Source organism: Ranitomeya imitator, chromosome 2 (genome assembly GCF_032444005.1).
Source record: "Ranitomeya imitator isolate aRanImi1 chromosome 2, aRanImi1.pri, whole genome shotgun sequence".
NCBI classification, from domain to species: Eukaryota; Metazoa; Chordata; class Amphibia; order Anura; family Dendrobatidae; genus Ranitomeya; species Ranitomeya imitator.
Window position 1 is genome coordinate 467,839,786 of NC_091283.1, and position 25,053 is coordinate 467,864,838.

The 25,053-nt window shown below is 46.9% G+C and overlaps 1 protein-coding gene across 2 annotated transcripts in view; it reads right to left on the reverse strand.

Moving 5' to 3' along the window:
* The window catches only part of GNAS (GNAS complex locus), a 325,563-nt gene that overhangs the window by 13,323 nt on the left and 287,187 nt on the right, over positions 1 to 25,053 (reverse strand). For both annotated transcript variants that reach the window (XM_069751232.1, XM_069751231.1), the window contains exons 3-5: positions 23,556 to 23,610; positions 23,347 to 23,466; positions 4,353 to 4,450 (exon numbers count right to left, since the gene is read on the reverse strand). In XM_069751232.1, coding sequence (XP_069607333.1) covers positions 4,353 to 4,450; positions 23,347 to 23,466; positions 23,556 to 23,610 — 273 coding nt within the window. The remainder of the gene's footprint in view (positions 1 to 4,352; positions 4,451 to 23,346; positions 23,467 to 23,555; positions 23,611 to 25,053) is intronic.

Genomic DNA, 25,053 nt, shown 5'->3' on the forward strand with positions numbered 1-25,053 from the left:
CACCCTTTGTTTCCTATCCCTGAGCCAGCTCTCAACCCACTTACACATTTTCCCCTATCCCCATAATTCTCATTTTATGTATCAACCTTTTGTGTGGCACCGTATCAAAAGCTTTGTCGGCTCTGTATATACGGTATATACACAAAGGTACACACCTGGAAAGGTTACATTAACTGCCTGCAATATAGGCCATGCTACACGTATGAGCCATGAGGGTCTGCACCAGCCATACACGTAGTGCGAGCGCTCCAGTGCATTCCTCAGTGGGGCCCCATGTCTTTACACACACAACCAGTAAACAGTAGCTGCTCAGAGCCGTATAATAATGAATGGTCAGCTCCCCTCCCCCCCATCCCACAGGTAGTGTCCATTTACAGGGAACTTGGGGTTACAGCTTATAGTAGCATCTATTATAGGACAAATTAAATGTCCGAGCAGAGGAAAGACCCCACTGTGTATGTAAGAGACTGCAAAAAAAAAAAAAAAGACAGAAGTAGCTTAACAGTAAGTGGAGATTGATAACAGAGCAATAGGCTGCATTTAGCCTAACTACAAACATGCTCTAGAATCGGTATTACCGGAAAGCACAGACTGGCCCTTTAAACTGCTCGATGACAGCTGACTACCACTGATTACAGCGGCAATGAGAAAGGTTTGGCAGTGACTAGAGCGGAGAAGTGAGCACAGGCACAGCTCAGCCTTCACTCTGCTGCCATGTCCCTTCCCCTTTGGCGTGCCCTCCTCCATGACCCAGCCTCCACCGCTGCAGCCAGGCTATAAATAGCTCTGCTGCTCCTCGGTTACACAAGCCGCTTGGAAGGAGGGGCCCCTCTCAGCGGATGGGAAGCTCGCAGTGCCAGGCTGACAAGCCAGGAACCCACTACACTGGGCAAGTGATTCTCATGCCCCATAATCACCGCCACGTCCCCCGCACCCAGTCTACAGGGCTCTGCAGCCACAAAAATATAGTGATACTGTGTACCTCTACCCCCACCCAGCAACAGGACAGGCGACAGACAAAGCCCCTGTGAAAGGCTAGCCATAGCCATTATGTGCTATGAACAAGTCCCAAGAGCGGGCACACACGCCAATACCTTCCTGGGCAGAGTCTCGCCTCACAACGCTGGGTTATCATACCAGGTATGGACAACGCAGCTTTAAAAAACGCTTCTAGGACCGATCCCTTTAAAGTAATCACTTACACCAGCCGCTGCGACGCTCCAGCTGATGTGACACTACAACTCCCAGAATGCCCTGACCCCTGCTCTATTAGCAGGTGGTATTGGGACGTGCCATAAAGGGGCCACTAATAATGGCCAAATCCACAGCAGAATATGTATGCTTACACAGGGAGCGATGGGTTAAATAGCTCCTCGGACTACGCAATGCACAACGAGCGCCATTTACTGCAGACCGTGCTCTCCGAGCGCTCACACTGCGCTTCCTATGTGACACTGCTGTCAGCTTTATGGCAATGTTTAATAGGGTAAGAGCGGGCACAGTACGTCGTCACCGAAGCCTCCCCAGCTGGGGCCCTGCTGCCAGCGGCCAATAGCGCTACCCAGCAGCCATCAGCTGTCATGACATCACCGGGGCCGGCCAGTGACAGATCCACCCAAATACCAGCTGCAGACACTGGAGCCCAGCACTGAACACACATGCAGAGCAGGCAATGCTGCAGAGCAGGCAATGCTGCAGAGCAGGCAATGCTGCAGAGCAGGCAATGCTGCAGAGCAGGCAATGCTGCAGAGCAGGCAATGCTGCAGAGCAGGCAATGCTGCAGAGCAGGCAATGCTGCAGAGCAGGCAATGCTGCAGGACGCCATCACACCATGCCCAAGGACACTGCAGTGACAGTTCAGGGACTGCGATCCTTCTACAGTCCTCCCGCTTTACATCAGCCCAAGTCCTTAAATCTATAGCTTCCTGCCCCTATATACAGCAGAACACACAACAGATCTCTGCCCCATGGTAAATGCCTGGAGATGAGGATGGGCAAAGCTCATCCAAAATATGGAGTGTTGGGGGGACTTTGGGATTGAATAAAGATTTCCTTAAAAGATAAGGAACCACTAAACGTGTGTGTAACACTATTGCAGCCAGGCATGACCAGACCATTAGTGGACCGCCATGGACGTAGGGGAGAGAGATGTGGCTTCACCTTCAATAATCCGGGGTTAAACCCGTTGATGGAAGACGAACGGAGCATCAAGATAGCAGGTGACCGAGTTACACGGCACTGAGCGCACAATACAGCGGTATCGGAGCAGATTACATGGGGCTGCCTCGTTCCAGAGCTAATCACACGTGTCTGCTGGATTACGGGGTGATCTCGGGCAGGCTGTTGTGACAAGTGGGACTGCCGGAATGTGTCAGCTATTTGCGGAGGCAGGAGGATGGCGATCGCAAGGAGACCAGGATCCTAAAACAATACGCCCCATTGTGTCCTTAGCCCTGGAGTTACCTCCTACCACAGCCCCCGACTTCATCAACACTGCCACGGCCTGAAAGAGTCACTTGTCTGCCATCCAAGGAAATCAGGGAGCACAAAAGTTGTGCAGCCATTGTAAACTGGGAGTTATGATGGCGACCCACAATGTACATTCATCCCTTCTATGCAATTATGCCACCAAATACAGACCACTAAGCTAAAAGCTTCCTTTGGTAATCTATATAGCACAATATGTCATTTTCCCACTCTCTCTAGTTATGATCTTACAGTAGGATCAACCATAAAACAGGCTGTAACATGCAACGCCAGCGATGGTCAGGAGGATGGAAATCTGCAAGAAATAAATCATCCGCCTAATGCGTAAAAGCCATATACACGATAATGGGGGCACAAGGACTATATGACATCTTACTGTGCCCAAGAGCCTCCCCAATCATCCCCAATGTGGGAGAGCAGGTCAGGGATCTAAGATGGAGCATTAGAAGGCAATTATTCCAGTCTGATTTCTGCTGATGCAGTCGGCGTGTATTGGCTGCATTAGTGACATCACAACTACAGCTCATTTCAGCACTGCAGCCAATCACTGCGCTAAGTGGTTCTGCCAATTTAGGCAGCGTGAGCTGCGGAGCTGGGTGACTGGCTGCAGCAGCTATTTCTGCTGTAATCATTAGGTCACCGCTGCAGCCAATAAACAGAGACCAGAACAGCGGCAGAGATATGTCCCTGAGGAGGGCAAGTATTATTGGCGTATGTTGTTTTTACAACCATGCAATAGTTTGTGGAAAACCCCTTAAAAAACATGCACATCTGACTGAACAATACACGCATCTGGGAGTGGGAAAAGATATTTTTCAGCTGAGCATGGATGGGGAGAGGGGAGAAAGTCGCTACCAGACTTGGGCACGTTGAATCCAACTACCCCCACCCCTCAACACAATACATGGCGTGTTTCCACCAATAACATGTATGTCTGGCCTGACGGAGGATTTCACGACTGTCCGATTCATCTCAATCATGTGCTTGCCACACAAACCACCTCCCTTCAATGAATAGGACAGCAGTCACAGTTTTGCCACAAATCTGCAATGTGTGAATAGATCCTTAAAACAGATCTGATCTAAGGCACTAAAGGTACCGTCACACATAGCGACGCTGCAGCGATACCGACAACGATCCGGATCGCTGCAGCGTCGCTGTTTGGTCGCTTGAGAGCTGTCACACAGACAGCTCTCCAGCGACCAACGATCCCGAGGTCCCCGGTAACCAGGGTAAACATCGGGTAACTAAGCGCAGGGCCGCGCTTAGTAACCCGATGTTTACCCTGGTTACCATCCTAAAAAGTAAAAAAACAAACGCTACATACTTACCTACAGCCGTCTGTCCTCGGCGCTCTGCTTCTCTGGTCTGGCTGTGAGCGCCGGGCAGCCAGAAAGCAGAGCGGTGACGTCACCGCTCTGCTTTCCGGCTGACCGACGCTCACAGCCAGAGCAGGAGGAGAGCAGAGCACAGCGCTGGAGGACAGACGGCTGTAGGTAAGTATGTACTGTTTGTTTTTTTACTTTTAGGATGGTAACCAGGGTAAACATCGGGTTACTAAGCGCGGCCCTGCGCTTAGTTACCCGATGTTTACCCTGGTTACCAGCAAAGACATCGCTGAATCGGTGTCACACACGCCGATTCAGCGATGTCTACGGGGAGTCCAGCGACGAAATAAAGTTCTGGACTTTCTTCCCCGACCAGCGATCTCCCAGCAGGGGCCTGATCGCTGCTGCCTGTCACACTGGACGATATCGCTAGCGAGGACGCTGCAACGTCACGGATCGCTAGCGATATCGTCTAGTGTGACAGTACCTTAAGAAAACCAAATGATCTATGTGAGGTTCTGGGAAGGAGACACTTACTACTGTGCACAGTCGATTAGCTGATATTCATTCGATCTCTCATAGCAGGCCTTCACCCCTTCATCTTGCCACAGCGCTTTTGTATGTTCATAAAACTCCTGCAAGAAAATCAGAAGACAAAATCACTTAGTATGGATCATGACACCACTGAGATCTGGACAATCGGACTGCATGAAAAGTGTGTGTAATTTCACGAGATCCCCCCCGCAGGTCTGGCCTTATATTTTATGCTGATCATGTAATGCATGGACAGGGACGGCCCCCCGATCCGGCTCAGACCACCAATGTGATCAGTCACAACATAAATAGGGCTAGCTCTGCTGACATTTTTAATAAATAGCTGAGGATTGGCCTTCTGCTGCCATGATGGATTTTTCCATGTATTGTACAGGGGGTCTGTACTCCACATACCAAGCTTTTGTTCTCTAGGTCTATGGGGGGGCGTTATCATTTGTGCAGACACCTGCGCTCTCCGGCCATAAGCACACTTGTCATGTGTCTTAGAAACACAGATTATGATCAGGACCAGTAAAATAAGAAGGATTGGAGCAGACTGCACCGTTCTGACACTACTGCCGGGATCGGGGGAGCAAAGACGGGGCTGAGGAATAACGAGCAGGACAGATCAAGGCAAGACGAAAAAACAACTCGACAGATGGGAGGGGAGCGAGGTTTCACTAAAAGAATGCTTTCTTCAAAATGGTTCCCAGTTTGGCACCTTGCAGCACTGGTTAGACTGGTATGAGTGTTCAGAAAAGCGTAGGTGGATCGTCCGCTCGACATTTCTATGTGAAGTTCAGCTGAGGAATTTATACGTGTGCCGGAGTAACATGTCCCTGACAGGGCATTATATAACATGGCGGTGTGTGCAGGTACAGTTACAGGGGGGCGCCCGGCCGTGGTGGCCTATATGGAGGCTGCCATGCTAAGAACCCTTCTCAAAGTCCCAAGACCAACACCACCGACCACAAAACACAGATTTCTGCATCACACACACTCTAAAGCGTGAAAACCCGCAGCATAGTTTGACATGGCCTAGATGTCCTCATACTTGTCAATTTCTACAGAGGGTTGGTTCTGCAGTATGTGGATGAGATTCAGGGAAATCTCCACTTTCCTATCAGATTTGCAGGTGGAAAGTCTGCAGCATATCTGAGTAGCAGGAAAGTCTGCAGCGTGTCCACTGTTTGTGAACATGTCCTAACGGCTCATATACACATTAGATCAAACCCTGCTGAACCCACCAATATCAGCCATCCATCCGATGCAGCGCTACCTGACCAGTGCTCTCCAGCGCCTGCAAAGACTACAACGCTGGGAGCGTGACCGGGGTCAGAGGGTACTTATATGTGTATGGTCCCCCCCGCCCCCTCCCCATCAACAGATGAGAAACAGTGAGGGATCTTTTAGTCCAACCTGCCACCAGAGTGGTCTCCATAACACATGACTGAGCCGAGGCGTAGGGGTAAGTCGAGATTTGTTGTGGCCAAACGAGCCATGTATGGTCAGCCTTCGCACATTCATGTATGGTCAGCCTTAGTACATATACCAAAGTTGACCATCTGACCATACATGATAAACCAAGAGTTTCCAAATAAACCATTACTTGCCATCCAGCACCGACCTATATGCATCGTACTAAACCAGACATCCAGGACATCACAATTACTGTCTCTATATGGTATAGATCACAAAACAAAAATACCTTAGTGGTCTAACAATCCTCATATACATCGGATTGCCATCAGCCCTCTCTCAGCCCCCCATACTCCAGGTTGCTTCTTTGAGAGGGCGCTGTCAGACTCTTCTGGTGACATTTATCTCCAGAGAGAACAAGAGGATCAGCCAGTGAAATACCAATGTGCCGATCAGTCTCTCCCCCCGAAATCTGGCTCGGGCGTTCTTAGTACAGTGGGCATGGGGGTCTTAAGGGTGATAAGCAGATACCAGACAACGCTCATCTTTGGGGAAAATAAGACCTTATAACATGATCTCAATTTGATCACAGATTTCCTACTAAAGATGAGAATCATCAGATTTGCACCTGAGACTCATTTTAGTATATTCCCCTAACATTTTTATTAAAGACTGCCATGCACTTTAAGATCCCCATATGCATTAGAGTAGGAGTGGGTGAAAGATTTCTCACTGAGATCGGCTAACAATCCCATGTGTATGAGGGCTCCTGACTGTTCCTCAGCAGTTTACGTTGGGGGCACAAAAGGATTGGTCATATGGAAATCAATCCAGTGATGCTTCTTTTCGGGGGTGATTCCGTCAGCGCCCTTAGAGCACACTGGAATGGGGGGGTTGGGGGGAACTCGGGAAAGAGGCTTTGGCTAATGGCCACCTAATGTTTATGGCCAGCACAAAGCTGGTGTCACACATCCGACATTCATGGTCCGAGTAAAGGGTCGTAGGCATATACAGTATGAGGCGATTAAGTTCAGAAAGAGGAATACATCGATAAAAGACATCTCACCTCCCCTGAGAAGAAAGGATAAAGCATGCCAAAATCCGAGATACCCAATAATACTCCCAAGCCCCAACTCCTGACACAAAATACACATTTGATGGTTTAGTGCTTGAACTAAAAATGGCAGCGTTGACAGATGTTCATCTAATAAGGACAACGTAAGGGTTTTTGCTCTGGAAACTTTCATAACCTTGTGGTGTATATATAGTTCATCATAGAGCTCGATCTGGCCCTTCCAGTAAATGTGCCGTGGCCATCACATGACAGACAATAAGCCAAATGTGTCCACCTTATCCATTTCTGAGGCCACATTACAAAGACCAGTCCCTTGTCTGCTAGGGGCTGGAAGCACTGATCATTACTGGTGGAAAGCTGGGTGCCCATAAAAGATTACCGATTGATTTGTTATATTGTCAAATCGGCACTCGTGTAAGGCCTTTTTACAAGAGCAAAAATAAGAACATGGTTTTTGAACATCACTGGGGAGAAAAGAAAAAAAAAAAATTATACTAAAGGCCAAGAGCTGCCTTTCTCCAAATAGTGGGTAAAATTTGCACGTTTCCTTGCATTTCCACTATCAAGGCCTTTAAAAGCAACATCAATAACATTAAAAAATTTTCAGCCATATTACATCCCCCAAAAATGGAATAAACGGTGATCAAAACATTGTACCTGAAATCGTATTAATAAAAACTAAACATCACCATGCAAAAAAAAGGAAGCCCTCACACGGCATTTCAGATGGAAAAATACAAAGAGTCACGGAAACACAGCGAGCCCCCAACAAAAAAAAAAAAAACAAAAACAAAACAAAACAAAAAAAACGTAGAAACTTTCCTAACCACAAACACACAGGAAAAAGACAAGACCACCACCTTGTAAGTTTGGCACAGCCATTCTCATACTGACCCGGAGAATCACACCAAGCGGTCATTTTAACTGCACGCTGTTAAACTCAGAATCCCAAAAACAATGACGGTATTGCAATTATTATATACTAGATGGTGGCCCGATTCTAACGCATCGGGTATTCTAGAATATGCATGTCCACGTAGTATATTGCCCAGCCACGTAGCATATTGCCCAGCCACGTATGTAACAGGTTAAAAAAGACTTACAATAAAAAACATACTCACCTTCTGAAGGGCTCTTGTAGTCCTGGAGCCTGTGTGCGGTGCACGCGGCAGCTTCCGGTCCCAGGGTTGGTATGAGCGCCGGACCTGTGATGACGTCGCAGTCACATGACCGTGACGTCATGGCAGGTCCTTCTCGCATAGCATCCTTAGCACCGGAACCTGCCGCTTGCACTGCCGAGGACAGCGCAACGTCGGAGGGAGAGAATAACTTTTTTTTTTGTAACATTAGATCTTTTTACTATTGATGCTGCATACGCCGCATCAATAGTAAAAACTTGGTCACACAAGGTTAATAGCAGCAGTTATGGAGTGCGGTACCCGTGGCCCGTTACCGCTGGCATTAACCCTGTGTGAGCGGTGAGTGGAGGGGAGTATGCAGGCGCCGGGCACTGACTGCAGGGGAGTAGGGAGGGACTAATCGGACTGTGCCCGTCGCTGATTGGTCGCGGCAGCCATGACAGGCAGCTGGTGATACCAATCAGCGACGTGGGATTTTCGTGACGGAAGTTGCCTACATGTAAAGAAGCTGCGGAGACACCATCACGTGTTTCTCGACGCAAGCAGTGAATAGCCAGGCCTTTCCCCGGGAAGGAACAACCACGGGAAGGGCAGCATCCTATGAAGGAAAGCCACCTATGCCAAGCATGGTATCCATCCACAGACAGCTGTTTCGGGGTTTTTGCCCCTCATCAGTGTGGAGTAGGAATCTGGCTATTAGGAGCAGTGCCTAGTAAAAAGGCTATAAAGGCACAGATGATTGGCCTCGGGGAGACCAAAACATCCAACACCGCGGAGACACCATCACGTGTTTCTCAACGCAGTGATTCCAGAACACTGCCCCCATCCCTTATGGGAAATATGCAGATGCATGTAAAGAAGCTGCGGAGACACCATCACGTGTCACGGAAGTTGCCTACAGACAGAAAGACAGAGACGGAAGTACCCCTTAGACAATTATACATAGATAACCACACCAATTGATTTTTTTTCTCCTTCTGTCTTCCATTTCAGTGCATGGTAAAAATCAAATATCCTTCTAGCCTACAACTAGTCCTGCAAAAAAAAACAAAAAAAAAAAAACGACACCTTATAAGCCCTCACATGGCTAGTTGATCGGAAAAATAAAAGTTACAGCACTTCGAAGTGGAGGAGACCACAAATTAAAAAAAAAACAACTTAGAGACTATGGGGCTAAATGGGAAAAACCTGCCACACATCTGCACGAGTCCGTTAGAAGCGGATGTTGCCTCTTGTTATAACAGGGTGAATTCTATTGCACCAGCTGGAAGAAAGTAGGAAGCCTCATCCACTCAGCTGGCGCAGTTATAGGCTGCAGACTGAAGACCCAGAGAACCTGATCCATGTGGACATGGCATGTGCACACGCTGGTTTGTTGTGGATCCACATTGGATTTTCCGCATGGAGTTGCTGCAGATCCACAAGTGTTAGAGCAACCAATGTTAATCAATGGGGAAAAAAAAAAAATGCTGTGCACATGCTGCGGAAAATTATGAACTAAAACCGCAGCGATTTATTTTCCGCAACATGTCAATTCTTTTTGCGGATCCGCTGCGTTCCTACACCCATTGAATTAGTGAAATCACAAAGGCATAAAATCCACAACAAATCCGCATAAAAAACCCCATTAAAACCACATAAACTGGGCGGAATTTCACTTGCATTTTTTCTGCCAAGAGGCCAAATCCGCAATGTATGCACATACCATTATAGTTTTGCATTAAACCTCATTCCTCCATAGTGTACGCCATTGTCGGCCGCATTCCTCATTTACACATTCTTTGCTCTGCATCGATGAACTACCAAATGGCGCAACCTGAGCCCAAACACCTAAAAAAGGAAGCAAACCCGTCCTAAACCCTTTGAGACCACACTAGGTTGTACAAAATGAGAAAACCAAGAGAGGCCTCACACCTTAGCCGCATTCACGTCAGAGACCGTGAGCTGCAATACCAGACACAACCCAAGGTCAAGTGTGGAGCCGTGTCCGGACTAATGCACCTTTAATAAAGAAATCTTTAGATGGAAACCTTAAAGGGAACCTGTCACCCCCAAAATCGATGGTGAGGTAAGCTCACCGTCATCAGGGGCTTATCTGCAACATTCTGTAATGCTGTACATAAGCCCCCGATGTTACCTGAAAGAGGAGAAAAAGAGGTTATTATACTCACCCAGGGGCGGTCCTGCTGCGGTCTGGTCAAATGGGTGTCTCAGGTCCGCTCCGGCGCCTCCCATCTTCATTCCATGATGTCCTCTTATGGTCTTCACGCCGCGGCTCCGGCGCAGGCGTACTTTGTCTGCCCTTTTGAGGGCAGAGCGAAGTACTGCAGTGCACAGGCGCCAGAAAGGTCAGAGAGGCCCTCAACAGGGCAGACAAAGTACGCCTGCGCCGGAGCGTGAAGACCAGAAGAGGACGTCATGGAATGAAGATGGGAGGCGCTGTTCCGGACCTGAGACACCCATCAGACCAGGACCGCCCCTGGGTGAGTATAATCTAACCTCTTTCTCCTTTCAGGCAACATCGGCGGCTTATCTACAGCATTACAGAATGCTGTAGATAAGCCCCTGATGACGGTGAGCTTACCTCACCATCGATTTTGGGGGTGACAGGTTCCCTTTAAATAAAACAGAAAAATATCCATGAGCAGGTGGATGGGAAGACATGGAGCAGTCTGACCAGTTCATGGCCGCCACCCATACATTAACCCTATGGAGACCAACAGCGTCCTTTTTGCCTCCACAGGGTAGTATGCGCCTGCACATCATAACTTCATACAGATTTTACTACACATGGCAGTTTTGTGGTTCAGGGAAATTTGCTGGGAGGACAAAACCTTAAAGGATTACTTGATTTTAAGAGAAACACTTTCACCTGCAAAACAGTGCCATTTCCCCTGCAAAATTAGCACATGTACATTTTTAACAGCAAATCAAAAGCGCTGCTGTTCAGTTTTCCCTTACCCTATGGTCTGGTAGTATCTCAATGGCTGGCCCGACTGAGTGAACTGCCTTATATGTGCCTACGAGCCATATAACTCTGGTCAGGAGACCCAATGTCAGGCAATCATGCATGGACCACGTTTCACCTTGTGACTGTCGGTCTAGACTGCTGCGGCCTTATTAGTGCACAGCCACATCAGCGTTGGGGGAGTTTTATGGCACAGGGACTATGCACACTCATTAACCAAAAGGTAATTGTTTAGGGACTGGAATACAGAGCAATTACGAAGAATAATTACACCTACAGCAGATCAGGAAAGGGTGAAACACCTAATGAAAGGTGCTGCAAGGCATCTATCCACATGCAGCTGTGGCACGCCAAGTGAAATATGGGCAGCTGCCGCTGGTAAGTACTAGGAGGATCATTGATGGCGGACGACAGTGGGCCTCAATGAGCTACGGCCCATTATGGTTCAGGATCTCCTGATACAGATCCACACTGAGGATACAGACCCTAAGGCCACATTCACACAGTCCGTATTTGGTGAGTTTTTTACCTCAGTATTTGTAGCCAAAACCAGGAGTGGGTGATAAAAACAGAAGTGGTGACGTGTTTCTATTATACTTTTCCTCTGATTGTTCAACTCCAGATTGTGGCTTACAAATACTGAGGTAAACTACTGAATGTGGCCTAAATCTGGCCATACAGGAAATAGCTGTCTACCAAACAAAAAGTTCAGGCAACAGCCATCTCTCCCAACCTAGCCGAGTGTTCTCAGGTTTTGAAGAGGGGAAAGCATTAAGCTACTTACTGGTAGCGGCATTTTTCGGAGGCCCATGACAGCACACGAGAGAGGGGATCCGCCCTTAAGGAACAGGAAACCTACAGATACAAAAGGGCGGCACCTCTCCCCATGCATCAGTTGTATTTCAGAGCCTGAGAGGACTGCCGCGGTTAGTGGTACACAAATATACAATATATACATTATATACATTTGAAACAAAATAACCCATTATTGTAATAAGACACCATACGTGAGATTTACATATTACGCTATATACATATCAGGAAGTGCTACCCCCACGTGAATAGGGAGGGAACTAAGGGTGCTGTCATGGGCCTCCGAAAAATGCCGCTACCAGTAAGTAGCTTAATGCTTTATTCGGACTCCCATGACAGCACACGAGAGATTTACAGAGATGTAAGCTACCTTAGGGAGGGACTATAGATTGTAGCACCCTTAACCCAAAGGAAAGATCAGAGGAGGACCCCAAATCCAACCGATAGTGTTTAAAGAAAGTGGAAGGGGATGACCATGTGGCCGCCTTACATATCTGCTCCACTGACACTCCAGATCTTTCTGCCCAGGATGACGCCATGGCCCGGGTGGAATGTGCCTTTATGTTCTGCGGAGCTGGCCCCCCACCTGCTGTATAAGCTAGAGAGATAGTTTCCCTAATCCATTTAGCCAGTAAATATTTCGATACTCTAAATCCTTTCTTTGGACCTTGGAAGGAAAGAAGCAGTGCCCCATCCTTCTTCCAATTATCAGTAGCTGAAATATACTGAAGAAGAGATCTCCTGACGTCTAACGTATGAAGCTCCTGCTCTTTAGGATTAGAGGGATTAGGAATAAAGGACGGTAAAACTATCTCCTGTGATCTATGGAACCGTGTCGCCACCTTTGGCAGATATGCTGGGTCTGGTCTAAGGACTACTCTGTCTGACAAGATTTCAGTGTATGGAGGAGCTCTGGAAAGTGCCTGTATATCCCCTATCCTGCGAGCTGAGGTTATGGCGATCAGGAAGGCTGTCTTAAGTGTCAACATTTTGATCGAGGCCTCCTGCAGAGGTTCAAAGGGGGGTTTAGTTAGAGAGGACAGAACTAAATTTAAATCCCATGGAACTGTTCTGTCTTTATGCAGTGGTGTAGATCTACTAACTGCCTTCACAAACCTCGCTATCCAGTAGTTATTCGCTATATTACAGGAAAACAGGGCACCTAAAGCTGAGACCTGTACCCTAAGGGTACTAGGAGAGAGTTTCAACTCGAACCCCTTCTGTAGGAACTCTAGGATTTGTTGTACTGGCACCCCGTCTTGGATATTAAACTTTGAACAAGACAAGAACTTTCTCCAAGTCCTAGAGTAGATTTTCGTAGTTATTTGCTTTCTACTCTTTAGGAGCGTCTCCACCAAGTTTGGAGAGAAGCCTTTTCCCACTAATAGTGACCGTTCAAACACCATGCCGTCAAATGGAGCCCCGTCACTTGTGGATGGGAGATCGGTCCCTGCGAAAGCAAGTTCGGGATCTCTGGCAGTACCCAGGGGACCGCTACAGACATTGTCTTGAGCCAGGCAAACCAGGTTCTTCTGGGCCAAAAGGGGGCGATAAGGATGACTTTCGCTCGATCCTCCCTGATTTTCCTCACCACTAGAGGTATCAGGTTCAGTGGTGGGAAAGCATAGGCTAGTGGAAAATCCCATTTTATGAGAAACGCGTCTACCGCCAGGGGATTCTCCCTGGGATTTAGGGAGCAAAAAAGTTTTACTTTTCTGTTGTTTCTGGTGGCGAATAGATCCACCACTGGTTGACCCCATCTGCGGACGACAAGATTGAAAATGTCCTCGTTGAGAGACCACTCTCCCTGTTTTAACACATTTCGGCTGAGGAAATCTGCTGCCACATTTTCTTTTCCTTTGATGTGAAGAGCTGTCAAAGATAGAAAATTGAGCTCTGCCACCTGGAACAACCGATCCGTGATCCGCATTAAAGTTTCGGAACGAGTTCCCCCTTGCCGGTTTATGTAAGCGACCGCCACTCTGTTGTCCGACAGAATTCTGACGTGCTGGCCCTGCAGATATACGAGGAATTTTTTAACAGCCAGTTCAACCGCCAACAACTCTCTTTGATTTGATGAAAATGTTGTGAAGGGTTCCCACTGTCCCTGGACCACCATGTCCCCCATATAGGCTCCCCACCCTGAAGAGCTGGCATCCGTGGTTATCACGTGGGTGACATCTATCATCCAGGGAACCCCTGCTGATAAATTTTGTTTATCTAGCCACCATCTAAGGGAATTCAATGTTATCGGCCTCAATGTCAATTTTCCATTCAATGCGCCTCCTAAGGCTCTGTCATGGAACAGGACTTCATTTTGTAGGGACCTGGTGTGGAACTGAGCCCACTTAACTGCTGGGATGCAAGATGTGAGTGACCCAAGTAGAGACATTGCTTGCCTAAGTGTCATGGAAGGTGTATTGATTGCTCTTAATACAAAACTCTGAATTTGGTCCATTTTCTCTATAGGGAGGAGACACTGCTGTGTCACTGAATTCAACATTAACCCCAGGAATTTTTGAACATTTAGGGGCTGTAATTTAGATTTTTCAAAGTTTATGATCCAACCCAACCGTTCTAGTTTGGTTTTAGCAATCTCCCATTGTGACAGACAATGATCTACCGAGTTACCTACAATGAGGAAATCGTCTAAGTAGGGGACTATAAGGATATTTGACTCTCTTAAATGCGCCATAACTTCCGCAATTATTTTAGTAAACACCCTAGGTGCCGAGGTGATCCCAAAGGGGAGCGCTCTGAATTGAAAATGTCGAATCCTACCCCCCATTAGTATCGCTACCCTCAGGTATCGTTGGAAATCAGCATGAATGGGTACATGATAGTAGGCATCTTTCAAATCCACTACTACCATGAAACAGTTGTTGAAAAGCATTTTTATTGCCGAATTGATGGACTCCATTTTGAAAGTATGTTTCACCAAAAACTTATTGAGACCCTTAAGATTTATAATGGTCCTGTAAGATTTATCAGGCTTCTGGATTAGGAACAGGGGAGAGTAAAACCCTTCCCCTGCCTGAGAATACGGCACTTCTACCAAAACATTTTTGGAACAAAGAGTCCTCACTTCCTCTTCTAGGGCGAATTGTTCAGTGGGAGATGAGCGCCAGGGTGTTAACCTAAATTTGTCCTGTGGAATATGAACAAATTCCAGCTTGAGACCATGGGAAACAGTGTCTTTTATCCAAACGCTGTTTGTGATTTTCGACCACTCTGCCGAGAAATGCAATAGTCTCTCTCCCACTGGAATTGCCAGTCATTGGTCTTGTTTTTTATTTTCCGTCTGGTTACGGCGAAACATGAGACCTGTACCTCGCTTTCGCCTATCCTCCCATCTGGGACGATCTCTCCCTGGTGAAAAGGCTCGCTTTCCTCCCCGGTTGAACCTTCTTTTGTTGAAGGGACGACGGTATGGATTGAACAGGTTGGGAAACTTTTTCTTATCATCTCCTGCTTTCTCCAGGAGTTCATCCAGGGTAGGCCCAAATAAATATTCGCCTTTACAAGGGATAGCGCAGAGCTTCGCTTTTGCCTGCATATCCCCCGGCCAGCATTTCAGCCATAGGGCTCTCCTTGCAGCATTAGAAAGTCCTGCTGCTCTAGCTGCCAACTTTACGGAGTCAATTGAGGCGTCTGATAAAAAAGCCGCCCCCTCCTGGATTACAGGTAATGCTGAGAGAATGGACTCTCTAGAGGCCCCTTGTTTTAATTGGGTCTCCAACTGGTCCAGCCAGACCATCATTGACCTTGCCGTGCAGGTTGAAGCTACCGCAGGTCTTAAGGAGCCAGCTGCCATCTCCCAGGTTCCCTTCAGGAAGGTATCCACTTTCCTATCCAGGGGGTCTTTAAGTGTTCCCATATCTTCAAATGGGAGAGAAGATCGTTTAGCTACCTTGGCAATTGCTGCATCCAGCTTGGGTGCTTTCTCCCAGTTACCTACTGCTGGGTCATCAAAAGGGTATCGGCGTTTTTGCGCAGGTGGTAAGGAGCCTTTTCTCTCAGGTTTCCTCCATTCCCTATTAATAAGATCTTGTATTTTCTCATTTAAAGGAAACACTCTGCGCTTCTTTTGCTCCAATCCACTGAACATCATTTGTTCTTTGGATAGTTGAGGCTTGGGTTCCGATATACCCATTGTGCCTCTGACCGCCTTTACCAATTTGTCTATCCTTTCTAGGGGTAGGCAAAACCGAGCAGCGTCTTCTTCCGAAGAGGAGGATGATGCTGCTGAATTGTCTGATTCTTCGGACTTGTCCTTTTCCACAGACGAATCAGATGCCCACTCAGTTCTCTGCCTAGAACCTCCTGACTGTGAAAGGTTTTTAAAGGACTCTTTAACCTCCATTCTAATCATCTCCTTGAGACTGGCCGTAATAGAGGAGGATTCTTCGGCTACCTACGGGGATAAGTAAGGTAGACTAGAGTGTAAAATCTACATGCTATACCCCCTCCCCTCCTTCCAGAACCTCACCGTCTGCTGGATACAGGGGTCACATAGTTTTTTAGGGTGTGAGTCAGGCAAGGGAACCCCGCAGATGGCACATTCCCTATGCTTCGCCTTACTGACGTTTTTCCTTCCCTGCATAAAACACATGAGGGGAGACTAGTCACTAAGTGAACTTTCTCGAAGATCACTTACCAGTGGCTGCTCACACCCAGAAATACCGAAGCACGAGGGGGATCCTTTTTGACTGACCCTCCAGACCCCTGTCTGGAGGAGCTTCTGCGGCCCGAACCATCGCTCCTTTTTTCATGTTCCTTCTCCTTGGGTTTCTGGGATGCTTGTTCCAGCAGCACAACCTGCTGATCCTGATCTGAATCCATTTTCAGTAAATTGGAGCCAGAACCCGGGAACATGCTGCTGGAGCCGCCTTATAAGGCCCCTCCTTCGGTCAGCGCACCTTGCCCAGCTTGCTTGTTTAATTTTCCCGCCCCCCCGCAGCTGTGGGGAATCAATCATCGCTCCGGAGGGATTGCGGCATGATCTCCGGTGGGCGCCGCCATCTTGGAGCCCCCGCGCATGCGCAGGAGCTCACCGATCCGGAAGACGTCGCTGGCTCCGCCCCCCGACGTCACCACAGCTTACAGCGCTTCCTGTCAGCGCTGCAGCTCTCGTGGAACGCCGAGGCCGGCCAGCTACGATCCGATCGGCGCCCCCCAGATGCCGCCGCGCTCCCCCCTGCTCCAGAGAGACCCACAGCCCACGGGAAGGGCGACTTACCAGACGCTGGCCCCGGAGACCGGACACCCCCTGGCGACCGCTCCTCGCTGCCTAGTCACCGCCGTGCCGCCCTGCCAGGGCCACCGTGACTACTTCAGGTACCCGCACCGGCCGAAGTGGGAGACCCTCTCGCCACCAGAATCGGTCCGGCCGGCCTGGACTCCTGTAGTATCTATAGGCATCCAGTCCCTTCAGGAACAGGAAACCAACTGATGCATGGGGAGAGGTGCCGCCCTTTTGTATCTGTAGGTTTCCTGTTCCTTAAGGGCGGATCCCCTCTCTCGTGTGCTGTCATGGGAGTCCGAATAAAAAGCTCCTTTTGCAGCATATGATCTCCTCTGAAAAGACCAGGATCAAGCAATGAAATGCCTAATGGTCTAAACCTTCCTTCAGATGATGGGCGTTTAGAGGCCATGCATTTAAAATGTATGGGGATCTTTAGACATTTTCTGGCGCAGTTTGCTCATCACTGATATCTTATAGGGGTATCCTTGTAAGGCCACGGTCACACGTTCAGCATTTGATTAGTATTTTACCTCAGTATTTATATGCCAAAAATCAGCTGTGGAACAATCAGAAAAAGTATAAGGCACACTGTGCGTTATTTCCATGTGTAAATTTTCCTTGAGTATTTGTAGTGCGTTTTTTTTCTGCAGCATGTCAGTTCTTTGTGCGCATTTTTCATTATCACCAATTGACTTCAACTGAGTCAGTCAAATCCGCAGCAAAAAAGCAGGTATAAAAGGGTTTGTGGATTAGTTGAATTTTTACGAACTTCCTAAGGTATTTCCCATTCATCTGTGTCACAGCGCGAGAAACACCAGGGCGGCGGTTCTGATGTGACCCGCTGTAAAATGCTTACCGCAGGTGTCGGCTGATGAGACTACTACTCCCATCAGGCTATGTCTGCTGTCACTGATAAAAGTGATAGCAGGCGCTGCTGATGGGAGTAGTCTTCCATCAACCAGAGCCTGTACTTAAAGTCCCACGGCAATCTCACGTGTAGAACAGTCACAGCGGAAGACATGACTGCTCTAACCGGCTGCCGCTGATACACTGCAGGAGCGATGATGCTCCTGTCAGTGTATAGAGCTGAGCTGCCGTGAGAGGTCACACGAGTTTATCAGCTGATGAGCTCCGGTAATCTCACTTACAGCAATACTGCTGTGTGAGAACTTTATCATGCAGCAGTGGTACTGTGAGATCACGGGTGCTCATCAGCTGATGAACTCTGGTGAACTTTCTCACAGCAGCTTAGCGCTATACACTGCAGGAGTGATTTCTTCCTGTGTCAGTGTGCAGCTGGCTGTCCTTGAGAACAGTCACATTAGTGACTGCTCTCAAACTCAGAAACGCTGTGTAACATTATGGTCTATCTTCTCGGTGGACATGTGAGAAATATTGTTTGTTATTTTAGTTCATTTACAGGAGCCATTGGTTTCAATGGATTGGGCGATGATGCGAGTATGGTTTAATTTAGATTCAATAAAGGAGTCTCCATTTCAATTAAAGGATTTTATTCTGGGTGTTTTTTTTTATATCACTATGAGGTTAGTAATGGGGGCGTCCTATGGACACCTCTCCATTACTAGTCTCTGGGCTTGATGTCACCTGACAATACAAAGGTGACATCAACCACTCACAACTATCACTCCACTTGTCACTGCACCAGGGCAAGTGAGAAGAGCGAGGCTAAGTGCCAGAATTAGCACATCTTATGGATGCGCCATTTCTGGGGCGGCTGAGAGCTGATATTTTTTAGTTTGGGAGGGGGCCAAAATCCATAGTCCCTTCCTATGCTATTAATATCAGCCCGCAGCTGTCTGCCTAGCTTTTCCTGGTTAGATTTTATAGGGGGATCCTACGTCAATTTTATTCTGGGGTCCTGCTGTAAACTAGCCAATAAAGGCTAAGCAAACAGCTGTAAGCTAATATTAATAGCCTGGGAACCTTTATGGCCATTGGCTCCTTCCCAGAATATTAACATAAGCCCTCAGCTATCCCTCTACTGGTTATGAAAATTACACAGGAGCCCACGCAATTTAGTTTTCTTTTTTTGTAAATATCAGGTATGACGGTGCACACTGATTTCTACCAATTGCCGTTTACGGTTTAGTAATGAGGGTGTCTGGCTGACACCTCTATTACCAAACCTAGGTCTTGGTGTCAGTGACAGCTGCTGACAATAAGCCCATTACCCAGATGCCACTTGTGTCAGAATGAAAAAGAAAGTGTTGAACCAAGTAATTACATCACAAAACATTTTTAATAATGTTTATTTAGCTAAAAAAAAAAAGTGTTGATTGCTGTACAAAAACGTGCGATTTTGCTACCAAGAGGTGCAGAAACATTGTATTTTTCACTCACTGCTGGTTTTGGCATACAAATACTGATGTAAAATACTTACCCAATATTGAGCGTGTGCGCGAAGGAGTATGTACAACCCATGTACTGGATATGTATATGTCCAATCGCTGGAACCTCCAATGATTGCCAGACTTTGGTTAGAGAAGTTTTAATGGAGCAGAAGGATGCATACCAGAACCCTGTTCAATTTGCAGTGACTGGCAGAGGGATCCAAGAGGTGTGACATCCATTTATCACAGATGAATGCTTTTGACCAGAAGACCAATTTAATTAAATGGACTTGCTTAGTGAGGAAATCTACTATAGAAAACCAAATTCTGTTTAAAATCTATTGAAAAAGAATGCTCATGTTGAACATCTTAATTTAAGGCGAGACATAAATCGTACCATATTGGTGTGGCTCGCGCTGCATACGTTTGCATTACGATGCTGAACTCCGCACTTGTAGGGCAATCAGATCACTTTCTTGGGCAGTTCACCTAAACGTCCATACATCAATGCACCTGCCCCCATACGCCTCCTACAAATCAATGAGGCCACCTTTGTACATGAAGTTGGGGCACATAAGCCATTTAGTTAGAAGGCAAGACCAGTATCACCTGTGCTATAAACCCTTTATATTGAAGTCCAACCTACATAACTAGGTTTTAATATTAACCTTCTATATAAGAAACCAGTCAGCACAGCTATGAGGAAGCTTCGACAGTAGAGCAGGCGCTGTGAAGGGTGCTGGCTGCATGTTTTATGGACACGGCCTGCAGAAGTGACAAGGTACAGCCTCCAAGATTAGAAAGATTCACTCCGGTATGGGAGATCATAAGTCTGTCTATGCACATGGGACAAGGGTCAATAACCCACCAGAGGATGAGAACACAAGTGGCCATGCTAAGCAGAAGAAACAGACATCATAGCAAAGTCTGGGGGAAAAAAATGCTGCACCCATAATGTTACCTAAGGACAAGCTGGTTTTAGGTTAGTTGTATTATATTGTTCTGTACACTGTGGCCTCTGTTCACACAGGATGCATTTTAGCACTGGGCAGCCCGCCATATGGCGCCATTAATAGGCTGTAGCCAGACGCTTTGTATTCCTTGTGTGAACACGCCACATACAGAGTATTTTATCTTAGTGCATTGGTGTACCACACGGCCAAACCCTTACTGAAGGCTGGCTGTTTCATTAGGTATTGCACCTGTGCATTTGCTATTTTGTTTGGGTCCGCTGCACCCTGCTTGTGCATTTGTATTGAGGCCTATTTAGACAGGTAAGCATCTTTGCCTGTTTTTGGTGTTTTTTCTTGAATGTGTCCTTTTTTGGTGTTTTTCATGTTAGAGTAGGACTGGCAATACGTAAGGACCCTTGGCGTGGGTTGCCCGCTTCCATATTATGGCCGTAATATCAACTAATACCTTACATATATTTATATGGTTTTTTTGCACGTATATTTTTTGCAGGGTGCAGCTGGGCCCAAATTGTTCTGTACACTGTGGCCTCTGTTCACACAGGATGCATTTTAGCACTGGGCAGCCCGCCATATGGCGTCATTAATAGGCTGTAGCCAGACGCTTTGTATTCCTTGTGTGAACACGTCATATACAGAGTATTTTATCTTAGTGCATTGGTGTACCACACGGCCAAACCCTTACTGAAGGCTGGCTGTTTCATTAGGTATTGCACCTGTGCATTTGCTATTTTGTTTGGGTCCGCTGCACCCTGCTTGTGCATTTGTATTGAGGCCTATTTAGACAGGAAAGCATCTTTGCCTGTTTTTGGTGTTTTTTCTTGTATTATATCGCAGCAGCAGCACCCATCCCTGCCTTTCTGACAGAACATATTATTTACAGGATGAAGCATCTCCTACATTACACCTAAGCCCCGGAATTACACAATCCTGGACTTTCCTGATGACAATGCTTTTGAAAGCACATCAAGGGACTCAGGAGATAATGAACGATCCATTTATGGCAGGGTGCGCAACAGTTTTTTGGTCTTAGGGCTCCTTTTCACTTGCGAGAAATACGTGCGAGTCTCGCATGTTAAAACCAAACTCTGGCGCCGGCACTTGGGAGCGAAGCGTGCAGCTCCATGTATTGCTATGCAGCCGCACGCTCCGCTGTGGAGTTCCGGCGGCAGAGCCAGGTTTTAACATGCGAGAGTCGCACGTATTTCTCGCAAGTGAAATGGAGCCCTAAGGGCCACATTGTCAGACTGAACCAATCCTTTAGTTACTTAAGTGAATACATAACCAGACTCACCATCAGTACATGACTACTTCACCAAAACCACGTTTTGAAATTGAGGACGACTTGGATAGATTCTACTACTACTCTAAAAAGGGGGGACTCCGTATGAACACAACATAACTTCCAATGAGTTTTTGAGCAGAAGTTCACTCCTCAATCTCAAAACATTAAGCTTTGAGATTTAACATAGCCATGAAGCATGTTAACTGACCAATTGGTGTACAAGATCTGATCCACCATCAGTATATGAATACTGCGCCAAGCTTAGTGCAGCCATCAATTATAATGTCAGGTCCATAAACACTTGTATTGCAGAGACCTGTCATCAGGCTGCTGACCATACAGGAACCACAGCACTGATCAGATGCAGGCAGTGTCATAAATAAACATTATATCCAAGTACCTTTCCCAACACTTGTCTCCTCCTTGTAGTACTAATATGACGGCTTTTCACATCCACAGCTCGCCTCTGCAAGAATTCCATCTTCTCTGGTCTACTACAGCACCCTCTTCTCCATAATATTACCCCCCCCCCCATAATATTCCTCCAAACTGCTCCTTCACTCGCATCCCCCTCACTGCCTCATAATGTGCCCTCACAGTAACACCCCCCCCTCTACAATACAAATTCATACATTCAATCCTTGGCTCCTACATTGAACGCTTAGCGCTCCTCTGAGGCGGTAGCAGTGTGATGACCTCATCATACTGCTGCACATCAGGGAGCTGACAAATGTTCCCCTGGCGCTGAAGTGGAAGAAGGGAGCCATGGTCTATTGGTTCTCTGCAGGCCGGATATATGGGGGGAAGCATCAGAGACTAGAACTGCCTTGTGTACTACATTGATAGGGAGCATAAAGAAGGCTACACTTTTTTTGGTATTTATAGTCTGGATGCACAAAGGATCTACAGTGGAGGAGTATCAATTAGTTTTAAAAATTAAGTGCGCCCCAGGTCCCGACCAAGACTGCAATGCCATTAATTAGGTAGCAAGTCAGGACAAGAAGAGAAGCTGCCATGCCTTGTTCACTGGGACATGTATAAACCATACAGGATCTGGAAATTTCCTAATAGAATAAAACTGACCTGTCAGCTACTAAAACTGAATATCACCACATTGCAAGTTCCTCAACGTGGCTTCTGTTGTGAAGGCGAGAGTCACACTGGAAATATATGAACCTTCAGTACATGTCTGTGGATGGCAGATTTATCAAGGGTTAAAAGGGCTTATCCAGTGCTTCTCCCTTCCATAATGGCAAGATAGGAGGTGCTACTGGCAGCTGCATGCAATGTCATCTATCCTGTGGAAATAAAAACTTCCAATATTTGGAAAACCCTTTAATAGGACAGGTGAATGTTACCTGCTCACACCAAGCAAATACCTCCTAACTCAGTGTCATCAGTGCAGGGTACAAACCCCTTTAATTCTGAAGCTGGCTATACATCCAGAGGATTGATGTGAAGGCAGAAGTCTGACAGACCCTCTATTGGAGCAAGTTGTATATTTCTTCCAAAAGAGAAGCTGCCAGAGGTGACGGGATGATGCTCGTCTCCCTCCCCGCCTTCAACATGTATAAACCATAAAACCTGTCCAATCTACCCAGTGTTCATGCTTATGGGGGAATAGGGAGTGGCAAGAAGGACCCACTTTATTAGGAAATGGGATATTTTTTTTCCCCTTCTGTGTAACACATTTTTACAGACAAAGCCATCTGGTCAGAATCAGATACTTACTGCCGGAAAGTCAAAATCCTTGTGACTCGGTAAGCTTGTGATATAATCAATTCGGAACTGGTTGTCTGGGTTCGCTAGCTCCACTGGAGGCGACAGATTACCCATCGCCGTTACTATGGTCTGCAAAGAAAAGAAAAAAAACGCAGGCATTTTATCCAATCAGGAAAGTTCGGAGATTACAATATCCATGCCATCTGGGGTGTACTTACTTCAATGGCCTCTTTTATGTTATTCTTTATGTCTTGAATTTTTACCTTTTTCTCCCTGAAAGAAAACAAACATTAAGTTATTACAAGCCTGTCCAACTTATGATATAGGGAACTGAAGGTAATGAGGTGGCTGTGTAGGGGCAGGTCCTTAGCTAAAAACGGTACCTTATGCTTAAAGATCTGATATGCCAGTCATTAAAAAAGACAAGCAAATCAGGCAGGCAGTGCAATGGGGGAGTCACTGCCGTGACTTTCAAGGGTAGTGGCAAGCCCCCATGCACTCCTAGACTGATCTGAATAGGTCTTCTACACTCGATTTCTCATGACTGACACAGACGATCAAAAAAAAAAAAAAAAAGGGGGGCTGACAAATTTCCTTTAAATGCAAGATGAACAGGTCGGTAAATTGTAACACCTATGTATGAATACATGGATAGCATTCGATCCTACAATAGCCATCAAAACCCATAGTGTCCTCCTCAGTTTACAATGGTGTCCTAGAGCCACAGTGCAGTGACAGATTCAGTCCAAGATAGACACTCAACAGTCCATTTTATACAGGTGGCTCCCAATGGGCTACAGTCTAAGCAGGCTTCAGCCAAAATCATTTTAAGTTACTAAAATGTTTATCGCTTTTATCAAGAACTAATGAGGAACCCAAGCTCCAGATCCCAGTACACAGCGATGGTCCCAGCAATTACCTGGCTGCAGTATTTCAGGATGAAGCAGGACACCATACACACTGTGGTCGACCAGAATATTATACTGTAAAGATTTGATTATTGGGGGATGCCAAGACCTCCAATGATCATTGCTCGGCTTTCCTCGGAGATGGCTGCTGTACGGAGGCAGTATCCACATCTAGTCTCACTTTTCTAAGGGTGGGCTGAGCAGTGCTGACCTTATTTCAATGACTGACCAGGGTTTCGGCACCAACTTTCTCACCCTGACAAACATCTGACATGCCACCGGTATTTTCTGAAATTCCAGGTACGTTTTACCACAGGATGGGTCAGTGGCGTAGAAGTAGAGATGTAACAGCTGCCCGAGAGGGTCCATGAGGACGACACCGGTACTATAACTGCACAGTGTTAGTGGGGGGCCCTCATGGAAGCAGAAACGTCAGAATCCAAATAATCATTGGCATCAACACCTGCATATAGTCACCACCTTTACCATTCAGGCAATATACATAAAGCCACACAATAGTCTTATGAACTGCCAGATAACAAGTGCCATGATGGGGGGCTTTGATACAGATTTTCACATTATATTATACTATCATTTTCTGTAGTTGGGAAGGAAGTCATTGTTGCCTATGGCAAGTAAGACATTTACTATAAAGATCTACGGTGGAAATTTGATGCGTACACTCATACATTTCATCTGCAGATGTGCAGCTTAACCGGACAAAGATTTGCCCCCATCATCTGCAGGCTTGTGTGCGCCAAATTATCCGCTGCATGTGAACACCAGTCTCGGCCTTTCGGGAGGGGAA